Source organism: Anabrus simplex, chromosome 1 (assembly GCF_040414725.1).
Source record: "Anabrus simplex isolate iqAnaSimp1 chromosome 1, ASM4041472v1, whole genome shotgun sequence".
Taxonomy (NCBI): domain Eukaryota; kingdom Metazoa; phylum Arthropoda; class Insecta; order Orthoptera; family Tettigoniidae; genus Anabrus; species Anabrus simplex.
In genome coordinates, this window is record NC_090265.1 from 395434531 (window position 1) to 395455059 (window position 20529).

Genomic DNA, 20529 nt, shown 5'->3' on the forward strand with positions numbered 1-20529 from the left:
AAACTTCAAATTTCAATGTTCCCAAGCATTTACTGCTAAACCTAATACAACAAATATTACCAGTAGGTTATCAGAAAATTATTAAATACTCATATAATTGGAACTCTTAGATTCTAGAATATCAGCAACAGTTATAGGAGAACGTGCCAAACTATGCCTATTAACAAGTTAATAAACATGTGATAGAAGTGTATCACAAGTGAATACAAGGTGCCTATAATCAAACTTTACAATAAAGTTTACAATAAAGAGCCCCGAAGGGCCAGGGCGTACCAAGCGACCGCTGCTCAGCCCGAAGGCCTGCAGATTATGAGGTGTCGTGTGGTCAGCACGACGAATCCTCTCGGTCGTTATTCTTGACTTTCACCAGATGAAGTGCGTTAACACCGAAAAAACCGCTTGCCTCTAACTATCACCCATGAACTTGGGCTCAGAAGGCCAAGAGTATTCCCTCAGGACTATTCAGCCTATATTGCAAGTTGCTTTAAATCGCACCGATGCACCGTCTTATGGCGACAATGGGATAATAAAGGGCAAGGGGTGGGAAAGAAACGGCCGAGACCTTAATTAAGGTATAGCCTCAGACAGCATTTGTCTGGTGTGAAAATTTGAAACCACGGAAATTGATATTCAGGGCTGTCGACAGTGGAGCTGGAACCCACTATCTCCCGAATGCAAGCACACAGCTGCACGTACCTAACCGCGCGGCCAACTCGCTCGGTAGTTCAAATAGTAATAAATAGTATTAGTCACTCTAGACGTTTACGAATCGGGAGTTTACTGTATATCACATTTTGTTTCGTTTGCTCAAATGTTGAATTTTTTCCTCCTTGTGTGCCTGGACTCTGAAATAAAGGCCAATCCTTTTTTCGTTTTTCATGGCACGTATTGATCATCTTACAAAAATGGTACGTGCATATGAAGTAAGGGGACTTATTCCATACAATACATTGATTATGGATGCTAACAAGATTTTCACTTGGAAAAGGCATAACAGACCAAAATTCAATAGCAAGGTTCGTAAAAGTCTCAGTAGCCTATATATTATTACAACACTATACTCACTGTAGTAACAGGGACTGATGTCAGACGTGCCTAGAGGTGGACATTGCTCATTCTTCTTGTCACAGAAGCAAGAGTTCTGGTCGGCTAACGGATCCATAGAGTTCTTGTCCAGCTTGTACCACAGAGCCCTGTACCCTCCAGGACCCACACCTTCGCTCTCGAACAGAGCAGGGAACGTGCGACAGAAAGCTCGTCGGTACACATAGAACTTCGACCCTGAAGTCATCCCCCTGGAATTAGAATTGTTCTTCAATACAGGATAGTCTTCTGCATCTTGCTCAAAGATTTTGATTATGACATTACGAGCTATGAGTTTCAAGCAGCCTTTCTTTACCAAATGGGTTGTTGTGTATACCATACAGATAAATATTCTCTGAGGCACTATCCTTGACGAATATTAACAAGCCATGGCAATATGTGGAGAGAATAGTGAATCTGGTGAGATATACTGCACCCGCTCACCTCCTGAGTCCCAGACTAGCCTTAATCTCAGGGGTGATCAGTTCATGAAATATAAAAGAAATTAATCAAAAAATCAAAATATATGTATCGGCGCACCAAATGAACACAGGGATGAACGGGGCATGCAAATTAAGGTAACGGGGGACTGCTCATTCACGGATACAAATTTTAGACTCCACAATAGGACTGGGAAGTGACAACTTAAATTCCGTGGGCATACTGGACTAACTACAATAAAACGATATGGAAACTGTTTCCTATTGAAATTGCAATGAGGAGCAATTTATTCACTTATTTTGCAAACTACACATGATGACAATTATTACATTGGGACACTTCCATCCTGAAAAATAAATGACATAGGCCTACTACTTGGATTTACCTCACTACTCTGGTAGTGTAAAACATTTGGTGAATTCGCCCCAGTTGGTCAAATTCACATCCGTATGAGTGGACGTTTCATCGCTGGAGATCTTCTTTCGGAGACGACGTAACTATTTACTGTCATCTCCTCGTTCCGTTTGGACATGAGACACTTCCGGTATGTACATTCTGGTGAGCCGGACACCCACCGTGGAAATGTTATCACCTCGAAAAACGGGAAATTATAGTACGGACAAACTCTAGCCTATTATTTCCAGATTCACAAACATGCCAGGTAGAGCTCATTAACTCAAAGCCTATTTCAATATTTACACTTGTCAATACGACAAGACGTACGGAAAGGTTCATTAGTATGCTCAGACAATGAAGACATGTGCCGTCCGTGGGTTAATTCGTATCTACCGCTAACAATCTCCCCCGTGAAAACCCAACATCTGGTTCTGAGCAGTTCGACACATGACGATTGTCCCTATCATATCCTCCTATGATTATTAAATAATATCATTATCATTCTTCACCTGATCATTATCATATTATGTGATTGCCATCAATTATTTTATTATTATCATTAATTTCAATTATAATCCTATATTTGATTATTATCAGTTGTCATCCGGGATGATTATATGCTAACCCTTGACGACGTTTCAAACGAAGGGTCGTTCTTCCTCGTGATTTATCCGCACAATTTAATGATCAATTTCCTAATAAATTATTATTATTATTATTATTATTATTATTATTATTATTATTATTATTATTATTATTAGTGGAGATTACAAGTTTCGTATCACTTATTCATCATGGATTTAATAGTTTACTTAGATCTCACCATAATTATTCTCAAATTAATCGAATAAATTCATCCTATTATTCCTTTTCATATTATTATGATGATTATTATAGTAACTTAATTTCACGTGTTACACTACCGTTAGCGATATTTATGGTTAATGCGTAAGCTTTTACAGTTTCGGCTTACTTTCGTACTAAGCAATTGATTTAAAACAGATTCACTTGGATTATTATTATTGTTATTATTAAAATGGGAAGTTGGATGTTTTAATCTCCACTCTTTAGAATTCAGTCACATATGTTAAATCCCGTTGTGACCCACCAAGATCTGCTTTATATCGGTCGGGACAAGACGGTATTCGGTACCGCAACCATCAGTTTCGTACTGCCGTTAATTTTATGGGGACACATGTCCTTCCAAGACACATCTCACAACCTATGGCACGTCGCGGCTGGGCAAATACCTCCAATGCCGGCGATCGCTAACTATTCCTTCCTACTCATTTGAAATCCAACCTTTTCTTATTGGAAGTCTTAAAACATTTAATTCATAAATTACTCCTCGGTGCGTGGATTCTGCCACTCATAACACCGGAATATGCATTTTATATCATCTTAGGCCTTGAGATTCATCTAATTCATCATTACAAACAGTACGGCTCAATTTTATTTCATGCCGGATTCTCGTCTATCATGACTTCCAACTCTAAATATGGGCTCAAACCACTCTGGGCTTTTAACATATCGTGACCATTCTAATTCACGTGCCTCTATCGCTTTAAAACAAATTTTAATAGTTAAGATAAAGTCCAAAAACGTGAAATCAACAATTTACGTAAAATCAAACTGACTACCCGAATTAAATTCTATAACGCTACATGTCATCTCCACATTGATTATTATATGCACTAGGCAATTCACGAAGCACTGTCATCATTATTATTATATTTTAACTTGCAAACGCACAAAATATTATTATTATTATTATTATTATTATTATTATTATTATTATTATTATTATTATTAATTTACTTTCCTTTGCCGCTCACAAAGCACTGTAATGATTATTATACTTTAACTTGGAAACGCACAAAATATTATTATTATTATTATTATTATTATTATTATTATTATTATTATTATTATTATTATTATTATTATTATTATTATTATTATTATTATTATTATTATTATGACCTTTCGTACGCAACACAAATTTTACTCTCTGGCACATTCATACTCTGGATGTCTGGTACAAATATTCATACTAACATACAAATAATCACCGCAGTGATTGAAAATCAAATAAATGGGTTAGCACAAAAAGAAATCTAACACTTGAGTTGAACTTAAATCAAAGTATACACAAACTGCATGCATTAATTGAAAGAAATATATCCCATATTTACATTATATACAACAAACAAATACTCAAATTAATTAATCTAACTCATTATTACGTTAATATAAATTAGTTCGTCCGTCTATCTTAAAAATCATGGATTCGGGAGGCGGACCATGTTAAGTAAGCATAATTAATCTACACTGGACCCTTTTTGTTGCGATAACACCCCAAATATTAAATTTGTGTACTCATTCCTATGTAGAATTCCATTGTCTCGTAGCGGATGAGAAGCCTCATGGCCCCGTGGGAACTTACTCGTCCATCATATCGCACTTTATAAATTTAACACAATTAAACACTTCTGGGCGACTACCCATGATTAATACCTTATTTAGAGAATTTACACTAATTTATACAAGAATAAAAAACACTTACAGGTGCCTCTAGACCCATTACATTTGCACAATTATTCTTCCTTGAGCCCGAATCACACGTCGTGACTCATTACGACGAAGTGTCGTTTCATTCGAACCGGCGCGTATCGCGTTCTTCAATCCGCACTTCCTGAAGTATACGAAACCGTCTCGTGATCGCTTCGCTCCTACAGTTCCCTGCTACAATAACTGTTACACCGTCTATCATGAAATATTTATTTCAGGCTCTGAACACTGCCTTCAAAAAGTATTATCGGCGTTCCTGTCGATCCTTTAAATTCCAACATATGACATGTTGAGAAATGTATTAATTTCACATACAGTGATATTGATAATTTACACTCGATATACTGAATAATTATCCCTGTTCGTCTTCACCTTCATGACTACTAACGTATTTTCAACTCTAACAGAATCTATAATGCGTTTTCTAGTATTGAGTTACAGAGTCACCGTGTCAACGTATCAAATTATTTCAAACGACTGGTTGATGTGAAGCTCGACTGGTTACAACTGGTGACTGGTAACAACTGGTGGTGTGAGTTTTTTTTTTATCGGGGGGGCCCCCGAAGCCCGCTCCCCCCGCGTGACCAACGACTCAATCTACATGGCCTCCGACATGCTATTATTTCTAAGAAGAAGAAAGAGATAGCAGGGAAGAGTGGGAAGTGATACAAGGAGTATCTGCCTGTTTCCATGTTAGACACGCTACCAGGCGATATTGTATTAGGTATATGGTATTGAAGTTTGGTATTGAAGGGTCAGGGGAAAACCACATAGGCAGAAAGAAGAAAGAGCCTACATGTAAAACCTGACATCTTTTGATAGCACATGCAAGGATGTGGGCTGGAAAAAGACCAGGGGTTGTATTAGTTAGGAACAGGTAACATGCACAAAACATACACCAATTCCTTGCCATTCCATCGTCTGGGGATCAGTCCGTCTGGGCACTGCTGTGACTAGCGCGGTCCTTGCCGGCTGCGGAGCCATGCGTCAAGTACCACTAGGGCCCGCCGCACGACTCCACCTCCTTGGGGTACCTCGTACCCAGTCTCCGATCCCGGAGAATGAGGCCAAGCCCGCCGAGGCGGGGGCCTCCTGGAAGGGGCTGGGTCATGGCGCCGGGCCTCCCTCCTCTCTGCCCGCGCCATGGCCCTGTAGACTGGGCAACTGCGGTGGGAGGCCGGGTGGCCCCCCGCGCAATTGGCGCACACCGGCGCCTCCTTAAGTGTTGCGCAGGCCGTGTAGTGGTGATCACCACCACAGCGGTTGCACTTCACTTGGAGTCCACAGCTAACCTGACGGTGGCCCCACCTCAGACAGCGGAAACACTGCAAGAGCTGCTGAGGGGGACGTTTTACTCTCACCTGACTGCCGCTACCCGCTGAGGTCCTCTCCTGATTGGCTCCTCGGTTGGCTGCTGTCCTGGGAGCAGTCCTGGGTTGCGGCTTGGCGGTCCTCTCCTGGTGAGCCAGCGACGCCTTCTGCTTCCTGGTGCGGCGTCGTCTTCTTCTTCTTCCCGGGGGTTGCTTCTCGGCGGGGGAAGAGGCCTCGTCCTGGTGGCCCTCTTCCCGGCCTGGTGACCCCAGGGTAGTTGGTGGCTCCGCTGCGTCGCCATCTTCTTCTTTCCCCTGGCTGGCGGCGGCGTCGGTCGGTCCCAAGGGTTGCTTCTCGGCGGGGGAAGAGGCCTCGCCCTGGTGGCCCTCCTCCCGGCCTGGTGACCCCGGGGTAGCTGCCGGCTCCTCTGCGTCGCCATCTTCTTCTTTCTCCTGGCTGGCGGCGGCGGTGGCGTCGGTCGATGCTAACACTCGACTGCGTTCCCTGTCCTGGGGGGCGCACATCGAGGTCTGCAACTCGACAGACGTGCAGGCAGGCTGGGCCTGGGCAGCAGTCTCAGTACGCCAGGGGGCGTCCTTCTCCACCGCTGTGCTGCTCTCCACCATCACGGGCGCGTTCCTGGTTTGCGCCCGGGTAACAGGCCCTTCCTGGTAGGCCTGCGTCTGCGACCACTTCGCCCTGGTTGTCGCCTTGTTGGTCTGCGTGTACTTGGTGGAGTACAGCTTTCCAACTGGAGTCGCGCCGTCGCGGCGCTCGGGAGCGCCGCCGTCGTCCTCGGTCGTTGGCTCCGTCTGCGAGGCTGCCTCCTGGTAGCCCGAGACGTCCAGGTGCTCCCTGAGTCCTGGTAGCCGGGCAACCTGGAACTGCTGGGACGCGCGCTCCTCGTAGACCCTGAAGCTGGCTGCGTCGTTAGGGCGAATGATAATCGCCCAGGTAGTAACCATAATGCCGATGATCGGCAGGAGTGGCTCTCCGATGAACTCCGCAGTCGCATTCAGGTTGTCGAATACGTGGAGCGTCCCCTGGTGGTCGTCTTCCCCCAGCCGGTTGAACACCACCAGCCCCGGGCGTTCATAGCTGGGGGGATCCATCGTGTCGATCGCGTCCAGCAGCTTGTCGACGGCTCCCTCGTAGTCGTAGTCGACCAGCCTCACTGGTAGGGTCGACTTCTCCATCCTGGTCCTCCTGAAAAATAAAGCTCCTGAAAGAGAAATAGCGAGCACTGAAAAGTGCTCAGCTCTGACAAATGCTCTTTCGAAGATGTACTAACAAGTACAGCTGCCTGACTAGTACTGGGAAAGTACAGAGCGCCTGGCGAGGAGAGAGAGAGCGAGCGAGAGGAACACGTCCGTCCGCTACGGCTGTCGAACTCGTCCTCTTGGTGGTGTGAGGTCCCACTGCTGGTTATTTATGGACGATATGGTTTCCCGCCGGGGTCATCCGTGGTCATCTCATAGGGAGGGGTTTGGTTATCCTAAATCGGCATATGCAGGTGGATTTGGATCTCTTAATTTATCCCACCTAATAAACTGGCGATACACATTCCTGTGTCGTATTCTGAACTCATATCGTTCGGTGTTCATGGAGATATCACTTGATTCCTGTCCTCCACCTTTCGCGCGCTAAGCCGGCGTCCCTGATGGCGTGCTCATCTTGACCAATGGCGAGATAGCGTGGGTCATTTCCAAGAATTCATTACTTTAACTTATTACAATTACAATTAATCACCATGGGAATGATATCACAAAAATCGCCTCTATTCAATTATGTGGTTGGAATAATTTAATTATTGTTATCGGAGAAGCTGACTGGAGTTCACTCTGAGTTTCTCTTATGTTGGTTTATCTGCGATCCTCTGATAAATTTTGCCATTGGTCAACACCGCATCGGTTAGTTTAAAATATCTTCCTTCCAACTTGACAACACAAAACGCCTCGAGGCGTTGGAAATCCTCGTATGTCATATTCTCCGTATCGGTGATGCACCTGGCCTCGCCCTTGTTCAGAAATAAATGCTCTTTCACTTCCTTGTAGTCATTACTTCTGTTGTAGTGAGCTCTAGTATTAATCCTCTTAGCTTCTGACCAAGAAACATTCTCCCCATAATGACAGGCTTAACTGTGGCGACGGATTATCGTGAACACGTCTGGCTATGTCGAAATTCTTCTTTCCACACCAAACTGACACTGTACATAATTTAATATTTCCATATATTATAATCAAGAAATCATGATAACCAGGGCCTATCTCATCCGGGTACAGTATATAACACGTACTTGTGCAGTAAAGGCATAAAACCTATAAAAGTAATTTCAATGTTTGAGTATTTATAAGCTTTATATTACATTTAAGTTTTTTTATGGTGCCTGTACCGGGCGGTCACCTCCACGCCGCTAATTCAAACTTTGCGCCTGTTGAAACTCCTCTGCTGGAGGAAGTCTGAACTTTATCTACTGTATTAATTTTCAAGTTTCTCAGAAGATGTCACTACTTGGAAATTTTGAAGTTTCTGAACTGGGTCGTTTTCGACGTATTTTTGTTTTACCTGTAGTAAGAAGTGTGAACTCTCTCTTCCAGAGGACACTACTGAAGAACTACAATAGTGCACCCTAGTGCGAAGTGAAAGAACTTTTTTGGAGAAATTTTTATTTCAAAAGTTTGTTTCTTGTTAAATTTCTTGCTGTTATTGTTTAAGTTGGCTGTATAACCCTTTCTTTCCTCTTGTTTTGAATTTAGCCAATCCCGAATTTCTTTAATTAATTTATAACCAATCAGGTGTATCTTCCCCAGAGGGGATATATTGCTTAACCCTAGCCAATAAAGTTTTTGTGGGAGGGTGTTCTCATTCCTCAAACGCCTCGAACTTTCCGCGAGAGTATATAGACTGCTGATTTTAGGGTCTCCGGGCCTCTTCAGTACTATCTTTCAGTGTGTAAAGTACATAGCAGGGGGCGGGAAGCGCCTCTTTCTTCGGGCAGCAGTTCAACAACAAGGTAATGGCCGTTTAAGAACTTCTTTTCTTGCTAGCTCAGCAGTTTAACTCTCGGGGCGGGTCCGAAACCTTTCACCATGTAACTTTCCTCTAAAATGTAAAGACACTTAGTTTCAATTCTATCTTTTTAAACTAAAAATTTGGGATAGAGAGTGCTTAACCCCCTTGAACTCCCACGCATATTGTTTTGAGGTGAACTTATTTTTCACAACCGATTCTTCCTTAACGTAATGTAAATTGTTTCTTTCTAAAGTCACCTCTTTAGTATGGGATTAGCCCTTGCATTAGCGGCCTAGAGCCAGTTTAGGTTTTAAACAAATGTATTAGGAGTGCTGATTGCCTCCTCTCAAATTGGTATTTTAGAGGCCATGTAATTAACCTTTTCTCTCTTAATAGGCCTCAGTAGGTTGGGTATTTTACCCCTGTTTTCGTGTCCGTGGAGGACAACTTGAAAGTGGAGTTTGGTGTGGCCTTTGATAGGCTTAAGGTTTGAGAGCGAGTGGCTCTTTCTTGAAAATTGAGTGTTGTATGCCTCGAGGAGGCTTTAATGTGTAATTTTGGAGCAAGTGCTCCTGGGCATGAATGGGGTTTTCTGCCCCTCTGTTAAAACTTGTTTTGGGGTAAAGTTGGGCTAATTGCCCAAGAATTGTGAGTTCGGGGCTCGAAGCCCAAATCCTGTAAATACTGTAATTGTAATTTGTTACCTTGCTACTCTGCACCTGCCTTTATTGTTATTTCTTGATTTTGCTAAGAAAATATAACCTTGTTAAATTTTATCTTAACTTTAATTTCGTATTTTGAGGCCCGTTCACCCCCGCACCTTCTTTCACCTCTGCTAATCCACCAAACCACGGTAACAAGTGGTAGCAGAGCGTGGTTGAATGGGTCTCAATTTAGCCCCTTTTGACGGCTAAACATTGCTTTGATTACAACTCTAACTATTTTCTCACTTGCTGGAATTTTTACTTTTTCCTTTTTCAAAATTGTTCTGTCATCATGCCCGGCCCTCGCGATGTTCTCCATCTTAACTATTTGCGCAAGGAGGAGTTGATCTATGAGTTAACTATTAGATATGTGCAATCTGGAGGCACGGTTTCGGTAGACACAAATAAGCTTAGAGAGTCCCTTGATTTGCCCATTTCCATCCCCACATTTGGAGAGAAAGAAATTGACGACTCTCTTTCCACGATCACTGACAATACTACTGAGCTAGCATCTGTAGTTAGTTTTTTTGAAGAAAATTATCCTTCTCCTAATTAAATTAAGCGTGTGCAAGCCAGGCTATTTCATTTTTCAAATAGAGTTAACGATCTGTTGTCTCTGAAGTTGAATGACGTTCAGAGGAAGGAAGCTAGTATGGTTCTCGAAAATCTTTCTGAATTGTTCAGTAAAGTTACCCAATTGTTAACTGGGGAAGTTCCTCCCAAAACTGATCAACCCCTCACGGTGAATGTAGGTAGCGAGGAAGAGCCTCCTAAGGGAGACGTCAATAGGAAAACTGTTGCAGCTCAAACAACATCGGCCCCATTGGACAACGAGTCTGAACGCCGAACCTCGTTGAATAATGTACGTTCTGAATTAACATCTTTGCCACTTAAACCTTTACCTACTATGTCACCGGGGTTCAGCAGCTTGCCTCATCCATTAGCAATGTTGCTCAGAGGTATCTCTAAGTTTTCTGTTAACACTACCAGTGAAGGTATTTCTTTTTTAAGGTTTTTAGTTGAGTTCCAGGACCATGCCCTTGTTTTTTCTCTTTCTCCATGTCAGATTTTGCAAATCATCTATCCCTATGCAATTGGTATTCTCTCAGACAAAATAGTAAGAGCTATTGCCGAGCAATCATCTATTGAAGACTTCCACGCCCACTTGCTAGCTAACTTCATCCCGGCTAGGGCAACGTCCTCACTTATTCAGAAGTACTATTATCGTGTACAGCGCTTGGATGAAAACTTGGCAGACTTCATCCAAGATATTAAGTTCTATACTAGGGTGTTTACTCTTCACTTTCCTGAGGACCAGATTGTACAAGCTATTGTGGAAGGTATCTCACCATCCTATAGGTCATATTTATGTTTCGCGGCGTGCCCGCAAACTTTTTCTGAACTTGAAGCATTGGCTGTCTCAGCGGAAGGAGTTAGATACGCCGATTCCTTGCGTGTAGCGAAAGAACCCCCTCCTTCTTTTGGTAATCCTCGGCTTCCACCTCGCCGACCAGTCACACCTCGTAAATGTTATGCTTGCGGGTCGCCTGACCATCTTCGGAACAAGTGCCCATCAATCAAATCTATTAGGGCAAATAATGGAGCTGGTTCATCACAAGGCTGTTTTAAATGCGGGGCTTTCTCACATATCGCCAAGAATTGCCCAAATTCAAATAGCACCCCGTTCTGCTCAACTTCTGGTGCAACTGCCACCAATGTCAATAATAATAATAAGTGACTAGCGGCTTCGGCTGAGTCGATTAACCCATCTTCCCGAGGCTCAGCCCCTGGTAAACAGGTCGAAAATTCAGGGAACGATCAGTCTTCAAATTCATCTTTTGAATGCCCCAAAGAATGTCTTAGGATTGCGGCGGATACCCCCGCACCTGTTCCTTTTCTTAAGATTGAGTTAAATAATGAACCTGTAACAGCTCTATTAGATTCAGGCAGTGTGTGTTCGATTATTTCGGCTGAATGGTATTCAAAATTGAAATCTGTTTGTAAGCTTCCTGACTATTGTTTGTCTGCGATCCAATATGTTTCGGCTAATTCATCTCCATTAGAAATTCTAGGTTCTTTACATGTCAAAATTCGTATTTTTAAATTTACATGGAAAATCAAATTGTTTGTGGCTAAGCACTTGTCTTGCCCCATTATATTGGGAGCCGACTTCATTTCTCACACTGGTCTTGTGCTCGATCCTCAGAGTAGGTCGTGCACTTTCAAATTTGCGTCTAATTGTAAAATCCCATTATTGAAATGTAATTCTGCATCATGTTCATCTATTTCGCCTACCCAGGATGAGATGTTGTTAGACCTTAGACATCTACCTGAGGAGCAGGCTGATAGTATTCGTAAGCTGTGTCAGTCGTTTCCAGAGGTGTTCTCGGATACTCTTGGTGTTACTGACCTTATTGAATACAAAATTGAGGTCACGGATTCGATTCCTGTCCGTTTTCCACCATATAGGCTATCTCCACCTAAAATGAAGGCTCTGAAAGAAATCATCGATCAGATGTTGAAGGATGGTATTATTAGGCCCTCTAAGTCGGCGTATTCTTCACCTATTTTTCTAGTCCCGAAACCCCAAGGGGGCTTCAGGCCTGTCATTGATTATAGGGCTCTCAATCGGAAGGTGGTGTTACAATCTGTGCCCCTTCCTGACCTATATTCTTGCTTTTCATGGTTTCGTAAGGCCAAGTTCTTTACTATCTTGGACCTGAATCAGGCCTATAATCAAATTCCCCTATCGGAAGGGTCTAAACATCTTACAGCGTTTGTCACTGATTGGAATTTGTATGAATACAACAGCGTGCCTTTCGGGCTCCCCACGGGAGCAGCTGTACTCACTAGGCTGCTAGATAGGGTCTTCTCCGACATCAAATTTGAGTACTTGTATCACTACCTGGATGATGTCGTATTTTCGGAGACCTTTGAAGAACATCTAGATCATCTGCGAGAAGTTCTTAATCGCCTTCGTAAGGCTGGGTTAACTGTTAAGTTGTCCAAGGTTGCCTTCGCTAAGCCCTCCATGTCATTCCTAGGGCATATTGTGTCACCTGATGGTGTTGCAGTCGATCATTCTAGAACACAGGCCATCCGTGATTTTAAACCTCCTAAGGACATCAAAGGTATCGCCAGGTTCATTGGAATGGTGAATTTCTTCAGGAAGTTTATTCCTAACTTCGCTAATAGAGCGGCGCCCTTGAACCTTCTTCGTAGGAAAGGCATCAAATTCGAGTGGGGACCTTCTCAACAAGCCGCTTTTGAAGATCTGAAATTAGCTCTCTGTAATGCCCCTGTCCTTGCTATGCCTGATTTCTCAAAGAAATTCATCGTCCAAACCGACGCGTCGTCGTCGGCGGTAGCTGCAGTCCTTCTTCAAGAGACTGAACTAGGGAGGCGACCCATCGCCTATGCATCTAGGACTCTATCGGCTCAAGAAACCAAGTATTCCATCTATGAGCTCGAAGGTTTGGCAGTCTTATTTGCCTTAGAAAAGTTCCGTCTCTACCTGGAACATGTCAAATTCGACCTGGGGACAGATAATCAAGGCTTAAGCTGGGTCTTAGGTAGGCCGCGTCGTACTGGTCGTATAGCCCGTTGGGCCATCCGTATTTCTGCCTTCCAATTCGATGTCAGGCATATCAGAGATACAGAAAATGTTGTTGTTGATGGACTCAGCCGTATGTTTTCCAACGACGTTGAGACCCATGAACCGGTCGATAGTTCATCCCCTCCCGAGTCCATGCTATCTGATGTTAATGCCATCTTAACAGATGCTCCCATGCTCTTTAGGGACATTGAGAAATACCAACGTGAAGATCCGACGCTGGCTCCGATAATGGAAACCCTTTCTTCTGGGGAACATGTCGTCCCTTATGTACTGAGGAATGGTGTTTTATGTTGCCCTTCGAGGCATGATAAGATGATGAAAGTCGTTGTTCCAGCTGTTCTTGTACCTATGATCTTCAAGTACTGTCATGAGACCCCATTGGGGGGGCATCTTGGAATCTTTAAAACGCGTGAAAAGATTCGTGAAAGGTTCATCTGGAAAGGTATGGACGGTGAAATCCGTGAACTAGTAAAGGCTTGTAAATCCTGTTTGCTTAGTAAACCAACCACGTCCACCAAGGTAGGCCTTTTGTCTTCTCATCAAGCGTCGCGCCCCATGGAACGCCTGTATATTGATTATGTAGGACCCTTCCCCCAGTCAAAGGGAAATGCCAACAAGTTCATCTTTGTATGCGTAGATGGTTTTACAAGATTTTCCTGGTTATTTCCGACTAAGCTGGCTACCGCTCAGTCCACCATTACTTGTCTAAATTCTATCTTTGCTTCTTTTGGTCCGTGTCAATATATTGTATCTGATAATGCTAAGGCTTTTACATCTAATTTATTTCGTAAATTCTGCTTTGACCTGTCCATCTCTCATGTGACTACTTCTGCTTATTACCCTCAACCATCTTTGGCTGAACGGGTTAATCGTAATCTCAGGTCCGCGCTTATTGCCTATCATCATGAAGATCATTCCAGGTGGGACACGTCCATGCATTGGTTAGCTTTTGCTTTGAATTCGGCGGTTCATGAATCTCACAAGTTTACTCCAGCTTCGCTGATGTTCAAGTTCGTTCCCAACACGCCGCTCTCTAACCTCTGGTCTCTGAGTGACATTCTACCTGAGACAATAGATCCGGATAACATTAAAGATCTTTGGAAGAAGGCTAAAGACAACCTTAAGGTGTCTCATGAAAAGGTTAGGGAAAGATATGATCATGGACGGAGACCCACCCATTTGAAGGTAGGTGACCAGGTGATGGTCAAGAACTTTGTTCCCGCGGGCAAGCTTGCCCCCAGATTTCAGGGGCCGTGTATCATTCTAGATTTCCTTACGCCGGTTACGTTGTTATTAAGTAATCCAGCCACCGAGAGGATATTTAGGGTTCACCTGTCACAGGTTAAACCGGTGTAAATTCTGTGTTAACTTGCTTCATATAATTTTGAAAGAAATATGAAGGTTATATTTTGTTTGAGTGGTTTCACTTTTAAGGCCTTCTGCCCTTGGGATCTGTTTCCTTGTGTGTGATTATTTATTGTAAACCTTCCCCGCACAGTTATACTGCCATCCTGTCCTTGCCACGGCCATTACCACACTCCCGTCTCCTGCTCCACAACACACAGTGGCTTATAAATGCCATGAATATCTGCACGCCGCTGGCCCCTCAATCTCTCCACAAAGCCTGTGCCCTCAAAGAAGGTGATGGTCCAACAAAATTCTGCCGCCGAGCTTTAATGTTTCAGTGCCCCCGCAGCAGCGCGGCGCCGTACCGCTCCTGAGGCAGGGTACGGGCCCGCCCTTCCCCAGTGAGGCCAACCTGTGTACGGCGAGCCGGAGTCCTCCTCCCGGCCAAGGCTGATGTGCGGCGCACAACCTATAACTGGCCCGCGACGTGTATGTTCGCCGCGGGCGCGGCGTGCTTCTACTCCACTACTCCTCTCATAGTGCGGGCGAGCGGTATCTCAGGGTACTTGAGGGGTCCGAGCGGCCTCCTCTGAACTCAAGCAGCGGCGGCTGGTCTGGCCGTCAAACTGATCAACGTTTAAAGTACATATCCAGCTATATGGACATTCCAGTTCAACATTACTACCTTATTGTTGGATTTCCTGCAATATCTGGTGGACTTAGTAAATTTTTCATCAACCTTAAAAAACTAAAATTTTCCTTCTGAATTCAACTTCTACAAACATAAAGACATTACTTCAACAGTTACTACAAGAATTTTGAAACTGGATCAAACCAAATTTAGTAAATTTTTATAAATGCTTCTGCAATTAATCTCCATATCAACATCATAACTTGGACCTTGTTTTCAAACAAATTTCATGTGTCACCCCTGGAGGGACTTTGAGGGAGGGGGGGAGGTCTGTACCGGGCGGTACACCTCCACGCCGCTAATTCAAACTTTGCGCCTGTTAAACTCCTCTGCTGGAGGAAGTCTGAACTTTATCTACTGTATTAATTTTCAAGTTTCTCAGAAGATGTCACTACTTGGAAATTTTGAAGTTTCTGAACTGGGTCGTTTTCGACGTATTTTTGTTTTACCTGTAGTAAGAAGTGTGAACTTTCTCTTCCAGAGGACACTACTGAAGAACTACAATAGTGCACCCTAGTGCGAAGTGAAAGAACTTTTTTGGAGAAATTTTTATTTCAAAAGTTTGTTTCTTGTTAAATTTCTTGCTGTTATTGTTTAAGTTGGCTGTATAACCCTTTCTTTCCCCTTGTTTTGAATTTAGCCAATCCCGAATTTCTTTAATTAATTTATAACCAATCAGGTGTATCTTCCCCAGAGGGGATATATTGCTTAACCCTAGCCAATAAAGTTTTTGTGGGAGGGTGTTCTCATTCCTCAAACGCCTCGAACTTTCCGCGAGAGTATATAGACTGCTGATTTTAGGGTCTCCGGGCCTCTTCAGTACTATCTTTCAGTGTGTAAAGTACATAGCAGGGGGCGGGAAGCGCCTCTTTCTTCGGGCAGCAGTTCAACAACAAGGTAATGGCCGTTTAAGAACTTCTTTTCTTGCTAGCTCAGCAGTTTAACTCTCGGGGCGGGTCCGAAACCTTTCACCATGTAACTTTCCTCTAAAATGTAAAGATACTTAGTTTCAATTCTATCTTTTTAAACTAAAAATTTGGGATAGAGAGTGCTTAATCCTCTTGAACTCCCACGCATATTGTTTTGAGGTGAACTTATTTTTCACAACCGATTCTTCCTTAACGTAATGTAAATTGTTTCTTTCTAAAGTCACCTCTTTAGTATGGGATTAGCCCTTGCATTAGCGGCCTAGAGCCAGTTTAGGTTTTAAACAAATGTATTAGGAGTGCTGATTGCCTCCTCTCAAATTGGTATTTTAGAGGCCATGTAATTAACCTTTTCTCTCTTAATAGGCCTCAGTAGGTTGGGTATTTTACCCCTGTTTTCGTGTCCGTGGAGGACAACTTGAAAGTGGAGTTTGGTGTGGCCTTTGATAGGCTTAAGGTTTGAGAGCGAGTGGCTCTTTCTTGAAAATTGAATGTTGTATGCCTCGAGGAGGCTTTACTGTGTAATTTTGGAGCAAGTGCTCCTGGGCATGAATGGGGTTTTCTGCCCCTCTGTTAAAACTTGTTTTGGGGTAAAGTTGGGCTAATTGCCCAAGAATTGTGAGTTCGGGGCTCGAAGCCCAAATCCTGTAAATACTGTAATTGTAATTTGTTACCTTGCTACTCTGCACCTGCCTTTATTGTTATTTCTTGATTTTGCTAAGAAAATATAACCTTGTTAAATTTTATCTTAACTTTAATTTCGTATTTTGAGGCCCATTCACCCCCGCACCTTCTTTCACCTCTGCTAATCCACCAAACCACGGTAACAGTGCCAAAGTGGCAAAATTTGTCCCTCTGGAGTTATTTTTACGTGCCGGTAAATCTATTTACTTATTGCGAAAAATCCTTCAACATCAAAGTAGAAAAGTAACTGGAAATCACATCAAACTTTTCTCAAGATATCAAATAACATTCCGAGTTCTCATGTTAAGGTAAAGTAGCTTGACATTTACGAAGGGCATCTGTAAGATCGACGGGAACTCGATAGGTTAAGACACCGTTAACAGAGTACTAAGGCTTTAAAGTTAACATATCGGGTACATTGAATATTCAAATGGATATACAGTACATATGGCACCTCCAAAAAATAGTTAACAGGAGCTCGCACGCAGAAAATTTATCATACAGGAAGATTGTAAGACTGTAAGGAGACATACGTGTCAGTATTCAACATAGTCACCATTCTTGGCCATGCACTTGTTCCAACAGTACACCAAGGCATCGACACCGACATGGGAGAAGTCCGCGTACAATCTCTGAAGGCACGTCATGGCGGCATGCTGAACGTCCGTATTGTCGCTCAATCGCCTACCACCCAGGTGCTACGTCAACGGTCCGAGAGATGGAAAACAGTGGGTGCCAGGTCGGGATGTAGGGAGGATTGCCCAAGTGGTTTATATCCTCACCAGGGAAATGACAGTGAATGCTACCTGTTACTATAACGACTCCGGAGCGTCTGTCGGTAGAAGACGACCTAGACTTCTCTCAACAGGTGTCGTGTTGCTGAATAGCAATGTCAAACCACGCGCAGCAACCAACACGCGTGAACTGCTACGGCAAATTTCGGTGGGAGATACTGGACATCCTCCCTACAGCCCCGACGTGGCACCCAGTGATTTCCATGGATCATAATCCATGTTTAATTCAAAGACCATAGTAGCTTGTCGTGTTGGCTTGGATTTTTTTAAACTTTTAAACTTACAGTAATGATTAAATTAAAAATGTATTACATATTCCAAATGATTCTTAGTTATTTAAACTTTAAGTTTTAAGCATATATATTTCTATGTTTCAAGCTTAATATTCAACATTTAAGCATAATTTTCCATATTCAAAATATTCTTCAATTGTTTGAGAGTTATATTTTCTGAGACACATTCTAAGCATATCTTCCTTCCTTCACATATTTAAAATGTTAATTTAATTTGAAATTTTGAGTATATATTATATTTGCAATTATTTTTTCAATGAGTGCATACTTCTATTCCTTCCTTTCAATAAACCAGTTATTCAACAAATTATAGTCTAGTTGACCAGTCACTAACCTGGGAAACATGAAGCCCTCGAGGGATCCGCGGACCATATTACACGGCAGTTCCTCGGGCACGGACTTGTTAGTAACTGGATCATGTACCAATTTCTTCCCGTAGCCCCACTGCGGCAACCCCGGTGAACCGTTGTATGTGTCCAAGGAGAAGACGTCGTGGAGCCAAGGGTCAGGATCATTTGGATCCAGTCCAGCATTGTAGCCTGCTTTCATGGACGCTATTTCTCCTTCTTCTGATTGAGAATACATCTGGAGAGAAAAACATCGACTCGGTTGCACCACCTCCACTTACTGTATAAATACAGGATGTAGGACATTACATTTCATACTAATATTTCACTCCATAAAGCCATTTTCTTTCTTCCCTGTCTCTGGACTCGTAATTTCTGGCCAAGTGTAGTATACCATCCTACTATATGACACAAGAGTTTATATAATGTTATCTCAACTTCCTTTTTTTTAAATCATCATTCTAATTTGAATGCATTTTGTGTTCCTAAAGAATAAGTCAAAGTCCTCTTCTTTACAGTGAACAGTCTTTCATAATATTCCTTCCATTCTTCAGCGCTACTCTACGATTTACAAAGATCCCATCGTATTTACCCAAAACACATTTCGTTTCCTCCTCTTTCTATAATGCTATTTCTTTTATCTAATTTAATAATTTAATGGCTAGAGAGACACTGTATCTCTAGCCATACGCTAAATAAATAATGAAATTAATTAATTAAAATTAACCAGATGCACGTGGTAGACTAAACTAGGTCAAGTTATCTTGCAGGTATTCATGAAAGCTATATACGAGGTATATAAAATACCATGTCCTGATTGACTGACTGACTCACTGACTTTTTTTGCTAGGGGCTTTACGTCGCACCAACACTGGTAGGTCTTATGGCGACGATGGGATAGGAAAGGCCTAGGAGTTCGAAGGAAGCGGCCGTGGCCTTAATTAAGGTACAGCCCCAGCATTTGCCTGGTGTGAAAATGGGAAACCACGGAAAACCATCCTCAGGGCTGCCGATAGTGGGAATCGAACCTACTATCTCCCGGATGCAAGCTTACAGCCGCGCGCCTCTACGCGCACGGCCAACTCGCCCGGTGACTCACAGACTGATTGACTGATTCATCATCGCCGAGCCAAAACTACTGGATATAAAGAAGGGAGGAGTTTTGGATATTCCATCGCTAAGGGGGCGAAAGTGGGGGTGAACTTTTAAAATGAGTGTATCCATATCTTAAAAACTTAACAGTTTAAAGACGAGAAAATTGGTATTTGGAATCATCTTTAAAAATAAGGAAACACGTATTTTTTGTTTTCGGAGAATCCTCTTAAGGGGGGGGGGGGGAGGTGGCAAAAGGTGAAAAAGGTGTTGAATACCTTTTATGAGGATACTTATATCTCAAAAACTGAAGACGTTACGGTCATAAAAATTGGTATTTTGAATCTGATTTAAAAATAAAGAAACACGTATTTTGTTATTTTTGGAAAATGTACTTAAAGGAGGTAAACGGGAGTGACAAAGGGGGTGAATTTTTGAAGTAAGTATATCTACAATATGTCTCAAAAACGTAACATATTACAGACGTCAAGAATTGGTATTTTTAATCTCTTTTAAAATAAAGTAACACGTACTTTTTTGTTTTCGGAAAAAAGACTTAAGGGGGTTTAAGAAAGACAGAAAAAAGGGGGTTGAGGTATTTTTATTTGGATACTGCTATCTCCAAGAAAAGAAGATACTACAGACGTGAAAACTGGTGTTTGTAATCTGCTTTAAAAATAAAGAAACAGTTATATTTGTTTGCGGAAAAAGGACTGAAAAAGGGGGTTGAATTATTTTTATAAGGATACTTATCACAAAAACTGAAGATGTTACAGACATACAAATTTGTATTTGGAATCTCCTTTAAAAATAAAGACATGTATTGTTTTGTTTACGGAAAATCCAATTCATGAGGGGAGGGGGGAGAAATTAATTGAAAAATGAGTTGAATTCTTTGTTTGAGGATACCTATATCTCGAAAACGATGGATGTTGCGGACGAGAAAATTGGTATTTGGAATCTCCTTTAAAAATAAAGACACGCGTGTTCTCTGGCGGGAGAGGGGGTGGAATCAACTTAAAGAGGGCTGTGAAAGGAGAAAATAAAAAGTGGACTTAAAACAATACTCCTCTAAGAGGGTTCTGACTCGGGGTGAGGAATGATAAAACTATGCATTTATATGAAAGCGTTTGAATGTCGAAGTTTTTTTTGCTATTTGCTTTACGTCGCACCGACACAGATAGGTCTTATGGCGACGATGGGATAGGAAATGGCTAGGAA

General features: G+C 42.5%; 1 protein-coding gene across 1 annotated transcript in view; it reads right to left on the reverse strand.

Annotated features, from left to right (window-relative positions):
* The window catches only part of LOC136869182 (scavenger receptor class B member 1), a 123204-nt gene that overhangs the window by 16430 nt on the left and 86245 nt on the right, over positions 1 to 20529 (reverse strand). Inside the window, exons 8-9 of the mRNA XM_067144833.2 lie at positions 18204 to 18454; positions 1066 to 1295 (exon numbers count right to left, since the gene is read on the reverse strand). Of these exons, the coding sequence (XP_067000934.2) occupies positions 1066 to 1295; positions 18204 to 18454 (481 nt within the window). The remainder of the gene's footprint in view (positions 1 to 1065; positions 1296 to 18203; positions 18455 to 20529) is intronic.